General features: G+C 61.1%; 1 protein-coding gene across 1 annotated transcript; it reads left to right on the forward strand.

The window, feature by feature from the left end:
- Positions 1-497: 497 nt before the first annotated feature.
- Positions 498-3956, forward strand: OLIG2 (oligodendrocyte transcription factor 2). Its single transcript, XM_077342578.1, has 2 exons — positions 498-643; positions 1638-3956. The coding sequence occupies exon 2, from the start codon at positions 1642-1644 to the stop codon at positions 2548-2550; it is 909 nt and encodes a 302-aa protein (XP_077198693.1). The 5' UTR covers positions 498-643; positions 1638-1641; the 3' UTR covers positions 2551-3956.
- The last annotated feature ends 2339 nt before the right edge of the window (positions 3957-6295 follow it).

The raw sequence follows: 6295 nt of genomic DNA on the forward strand, positions 1-6295 counted from the left end.
GGGGGGGCGGGGTTGGTTCTGCTCGGAGCCCCGGCAGCTTCCTGGGTTTCACTGCGCCTGCTCAAGACCACCAACATCTGTCGAGTATTCAAAGAGCAAGGATTTGAGGACCCCCCCCCCGCCCCCGCGGGATGCGCGTTTGAGAGTCCACCGGCGTCAACCCGTCCCCTCCCCCCCAGGGGTCCAGTGGTCTTGGGGGAGGCGCCGTGGAAGGCCCGGGCGAGGAGGGGTTGGCAGCAAGGGCGGCTGCGAGGCCGGGCAGAGGGAGGGGTCTGTGGGACGGCGCACTCTCTCCGGCTGAGGGGGGGTCGGACGCCGTCTGTCCTCGGGGCATCCCCGTGCGCGGCGGCTGGTCTCGAGCTCTCCGACGATTGGCTGCCGGGGCCCCCAGTCCGTTTTCATGGAGCTGCCTTGGTCGGCGTGACGTCAGCGCCTCGCTCATTGGCACCGCCCTGCCCGGGGCTATGACGTTGCTCTCGCCCAGCTCGCCCGGGCCGCGCGCTTATAAAGGCTCCCGCCAGGGGCCCCGCGGGGCTGGTGCTGCGCTCGGTTCGGCTCGGGACGGGACAGGCGCCGGCGGGGCTGGAGGGAGCCGGCCGACCCACCTACCCAGCCAGCCACCTGCGAGACCGCCCTGCAAACCGTAAGTGCCAAGCGCGGCGCTCCCCGAGGGCCGAAAGGGCTCCGGCTGCTCCGGCGCGGCCTCCGGCGTCAGCAGGACGGCCGCGCTTCACCCGCCGGGCTCAACAGGGGCAGAGCGAGGCGCTCCTCCGAGCCGCCGCTCACTTCAGCGCCTGCGAAAGTTTCTCCAAGGAGCTTCCGAGGGGGCGGGGCGGGATGGCTCCCAAACGGCCCATCGCTGTCCTCCGACAAAAGCGGCCTCGGGTGACCGGACCCCTCCGCCCCGCCCCCCCCCCCCACTTGGCTTGCCAGGCGAGGAGCACTCGGGGCCCGGGGGCCGCTTAACCGGCTGGTCGAGGGGGGGCGGATCCTTCGGAGTTCAGCGCCGGGCAAGAAACAGCCCCCCCCACCACACCCACAGCTTCGCACTGAGCCCTGTTGCTGACTGCGCCGCACATCCAGGGTAGTTTTGCTGGAGGCGGAGAGCAGGACTTGGCGGGGGGGGGGAGGGGGACGAGGCACTCCTGATTCGGAAGACGCCCTGTGCCTGTTGGCTGTCATCCAGCCGCACGTCCTTTGGAAGCGCTGTTGCGGGGGTCCTCTGCAGGCTTCTTCTCAGGAAAGCTGGGCTGGCCGGAAGCGGCCCTCCTGGCTGCATTGCCAAGCCTTTCTTTGGGATACTCGTCGTCCAAAGGGCTTGAGCCAAAGTACTGCGGGTGGGACGGCGCGGACCTACGAGAGGGCAGGGGGTCGCTCTCCAACGGGAAGGAGTGCTGCTCGCTTGGGTGGGATTGTGTGCCCTCACGTGAGCCTCCCCCCAGCAGGATGTCCTGCATGGGGTCCTCCAGACTACGATCCTGTAAATGGTTGGGGGGTCGGGTTGAGGCCGCAGGAGTCCCTTCGCCCTTCCACTCGGCCATCGGGGCCGGGGTGCATTTGCGCCTTCCCCGTTCAGACGGTGCAACATTGCCCTTGTCTGACACGGCCTGCCTGTGTCCTCTCGCTCCCCTCCGCAGGGCCATGGACTCGGATGCGAGCCTGGTGTCAAGCCGCCCTTCGTCCCCGGAGCCCGACGAGCTCTTCGTGTCAACAGCGCGGAGCAAGAGCGCGGGCAGCAGTGGCTTCTCGGCAGCGGGCAGCACCGTGTCCTCCTCGACGCCCAATGACTCCCCGGCCGAGCTGAGCGCCGAGCTGCGCAGTGCCATGAGTGCCGCCGGGGTGGTGATGGTGGACAAGCTGGCCTTCAAGTCGCCCTCGTCGCTCTCGTCATCCTCGTCCTCGTCCTCCTCGTCTTCAGCAACGTGCAAGAAGGACAAGAAGCAGATGAGTGAGCCGGAGCTGCAGCAACTGCGGCTGAAGATCAACAGCCGCGAGCGCAAGCGGATGCATGACCTGAACATTGCCATGGACGGCCTGCGGGAGGTGATGCCCTATGCACATGGGCCCTCGGTGCGCAAGCTCTCCAAGATCGCCACACTGCTGCTGGCACGCAACTACATTCTCATGCTCACCAACTCGCTGGAGGAGATGAAGCGCCTCCTTAGCGAGATCTACGGAGGACACCACGCCACCGGCTTCCACCCGCCGGCCGCAGCTTGCCCCGGAGGCCTGGTTGGCCATGCTGGGCCGCTGCCTGCCCATTCGGTCGCCCATGCCGTGCACCACCCTATCTTGCCCCCCACTGCTGTCTCCAGCGCCTCCCTGCCCAGCGCCGGTGCTCTGGCTGCAGTCAGCTCCATCCGGCCATCACATGGCCTGCTCAAGTCGCCCTCCGGCGCCACCGCCACCGCCCCCCTAGGCAGCAGCTTTCAACACTGGGGGGGGATGCCCTGCCCGTGCAGCATGTGCCAGGTGCCTGCCCCCTCACACCACCATGTTTCCGGCATGAACACTGCCAGCCTGCCCAGACTGACCAATGACGCCAAGTGAAGGGCCCGCAGAAGGGCCAGACCAAGGGGCTGGATAGGGCAGACCAAGGGGAAGGAGCAGCTCCAAGCAGCGCAAGGGAAGAATCTGCTGGCAGCAGCTCCGCCTAAACAGCCTGGGAACTCACAGAGCCCTCCAGGCAAGGAGGTGCAGAAGCCACCATGGCCCATTTCCTGGCCAACTTTTCCAGCCAAGGGGGGGGGGGGGAGGGAGCCCTTCTATCTCCAGCCACTCCAAGCTCTTTCTCAGTTGTGTGTAAACCCGCCTTGCACTGTTTTTGTTCATAGAAGATGCAGATAGCGGTTAGGCACAAGTACATCCAAACCAGAGAATCTCCAGCTGCCCAGCAGTTTGCCAATTCTTTTTGAGACATGCCTAGAGCTTTTGAAGATTTCTTTTTCATTTTCCCTTAACTAATATTTTGTGGCTGCTCCTTTCTCCACACACACACCCTGCCTGAGTTCTCCTAATGTCGCAAATAGGACCCTGCTGTCCATCTTAAAAGCCACTCCAAATATTATTGGGGGACGGGGGTCTCTAGAGGTGTTTCTCTGTTATCGATGGGCGCTGGGCGTTCGGTGGTTAAAAATTATTTCAGAAGTGTTTACTTCGGCCAATCCTAAACATATTTATCTAGCAGTAGACTGTTTCAGCCGCCATCCCAGCAGCAGCCTTCTTGCGTTCTCCTTAGGAGTGCTGACATGCACCACGTTTTAAAGTGGCATTAGTTTGATCATGATAAGGTGCTGCCAGGCCCCTTTGCACGTTGACTCTGAAATGTATCTTGCAGAATACGACCAGACTGTGTGTTTCGAACTGCAGCCTGAGAGGTAGGAGAGAATGGGACTTAAAGGTGTCTGATCTGAGTCGGATCGTGCCCAAAGTTTGGGGAACTGCAGTGCTGAATTCGCCGCACATCACTTCAGTCGGACCTGTTTGATCTGCAGTCGATGGGGTGGCCATTGTGAAAGGGACTTTGTGTTTTTGGAGTTGGGGAGGGCTTCGGTGTTGTAATACACGCCCTGATCTGATGCAAATAAGTTCCCTTTGAGCTTTCTGTTGTTCTTCACAACCTTTAACGGGTTAAAGACCTGTCCTTTCATGGTGTATAACACTTTCCTTCCCTGCCTGAATTTAACACCTGTCCAAAAAATTCACCCAGTCGATAGAAGACCCCGACACTGCTTGTGCGGTGAATAATTCGGAGGCGGCTGATGGCACAGACAGCCCCCTCCCACTTGTTACCGAATAACGGCTCTTTCTTTCTCTCTCACCTTCAAGAGATTTTTTTTAATTACTTGTTTATTTTTATATAAAACAAATAAATGAAAAAGTTGCTAAATAATATTTATTGTTTGGTTGCAAAAAAAAGTGATTCCACATTTTTAAATAAACAGCAGCAAAAAGTCCGTGGCAGCGTCCGTGTGAGTCTTTTGTGTCCTGTGTCCTCCGGCAAGAAGGGCAGGGGCGCTGGCTTCCAGGCGCCAGGGAGGGCGGCCCAGCCTCCGCTCCGGCCAACGGCAAAGCGCTTTCCATCGGAATGTGCTGCCCAACCAACAAGCAGAGGAAGTATTCGATTCATCTGTCGCTACACGCACCCGCGCGCGCGCGCCCCTCACACCCTCGCCTCACTGCAGTCCCGCCAGCTGTGACCAGGGGGCCTAGAGCGGGTGGCTGGAAGACGCAGTCGGGCCGAGGGTCGTTGCGCTGCTTTGGGCTCCGGCGCGTCCTGGGCAGCCCTGCCTTGGGCCGTCGGGGCGCGTCAAGAGTGTCTGCTGGGAGGGGGGAGGCCGTCAAGAAAGGGCCGGGAGGAAGTGAAGGGGCAGGAGGGAAAGGGAGAGTTCAGCCATCCTCTGAAAAGCGGGGGCGGGGGGGGGCGTTTTCTTCTTCAAAAGCGAGCCAGAGCTGCACAATTCAGCGCTTGGGCCGACGTCTCCTGGAAGGTACTGTTGGGTCAGCGCTGAAAGCCCTGACCCTTCTGAGTCAGCCGTCAGGCTTTTCTTGTTCGGCTGCGGAAGGTCTGCTGGAGCCACAAGAACCAGAGCGGCCAACACAGGCGGAGCCCACCGGCACCTTTCAGGCCGGCGGCCTTTTGGGCCGGGATCCGCTGTGGCGTGCGGACAGGCCACCTCAGCTCGCTCTCCGTCGCAGGCTGCAAAACTTCGTCCCCGTCGCCCAGCCGCCCGCCTTTAAGCCGAGTTGTCAGACAAGCGAGCTGTGCGAGATTTTCAGCACATTGTGAAGGAAGACGCCCGCGCAAACGATCTCTAAGGCTGTTGGCTTTCAGCCTCTTTGCTGGCCAGCAAGTCCCATGGACTCCCGAGCAATGATGTCTACATGCCATTTGCTCCCATAGTAAGACAACCGCTTCGCCCGGGTGTAGCTTGCCGTGGGCGTTGCAAGGCGTACAACAGCCCTTTAAGGTTGCTCCCTCAGTATGCCGCCCCACCCTCCCGAGGGTGTCCCGACGGCGCCTAAAGCGTTCGCGGGAAGGAGACTGATCTGGAAATCGCTCCCACAGCCTGCGGGCAGATGTCGAGGCAAGGGAGAAGCCGTGGCTGCGTGGCAGAGCATCCGCGTGGCAGGCGGGAGGTCCCGGGGGTCCGGGGACCCAGAACAGCTGTCGGCGGGACCCGGCTGGCCTTGATGGTCGGATTCGGTCTCTGGGTGCCTCATAGGGGCTCTCTTCGCGCCCTCCCCCACCGAAGGCTCCCCAGGGTCCCGCAGATGGCAACGTCTGAAGCGGAACCCGGCATTTCGACCTGGCCTGGTTGGTTTGTGCGCGGAAAGCATGCGCCTCGGAGAAGCACTTTAGAAAAATCCTTTCCACGGACAGGACCACAGACCCACTCCGCGAAGCATAATTTCCAGAGGAAGCGCATTGGGGGAGAGGGCGGTTCTTTGGCTTGCTGTTGGAATCTCGAGTGGGTTTTACTCCGCTTCTCTTGCAAACCTCTGAAACTCAGAGCACGTCTGATGTGTCTCCAACCCCCCCCCCCCCCCCGCGTACACCGGAGAGAGTTTCCCACGTCCCCGGGAGGGCGTGCCCGCTACTGCGCTTGAAGGCCGGCACCTGTCATTCCAGAAATTAAATGCTGCAGATCCGGTTTCAATGTGTTCGTGTTTTGAGTTCTAATCCCGAGGGTTTAGCTAATAGAAACGCCCCTTCCAATCTGCGGGAATATGACTCCCCTCCTCGGCAGCAGCTTTACCGCTGCGGGAGATCAAAGGCTGGGCGCGGAGATCGCCGGAAAGAGCTGCCAGGCGGCCCCAGTCCCCGCAGGCTACAGCTGGATTGGGAGGCTGTCCTTTTCACCTGGGGGAGGCCGGCGGGCCAGTCTTTTGCCCCCTCGCTCTTCCGAAGCACTTCTATCCGAAGTAAGAGGGAAGCGCCCATCAAAAGAGGCCAGGATCGTTCTCTCTTTCGCCGGCAGCCCGAGTCATAGGGATTGTCCTCCTCTGCCTTGGCAAACCCGCATTGCGTATTAAGTTGCGCGCTTCCTCGCTTAAACTTGCAGCACAGTTCTATGGGAATAAGATCAATAAGTAAGCAGGGCTGCAGCATTGGTCCTCGAATCAGAGTAGCAACAAGAGAGGGTCCCCTTTGCGCCTAACCCCCGCCCCGTCCCTGGCAAGGGGAAGCCGCTGAGGCCCACCGACCCTCTGATGGCCGCCACGTTGGGCTGCCTCTGAAGGCGAGCCCGAGGCCTGCCACGTGGGCTGCTCGGCCGGCCTCTGTGGCCTTCCG

The sequence above is a fragment of the Paroedura picta genome, chromosome 6 (assembly GCF_049243985.1).
Source record: "Paroedura picta isolate Pp20150507F chromosome 6, Ppicta_v3.0, whole genome shotgun sequence".
In the NCBI taxonomy this organism is placed as follows: domain Eukaryota; kingdom Metazoa; phylum Chordata; class Lepidosauria; order Squamata; family Gekkonidae; genus Paroedura; species Paroedura picta.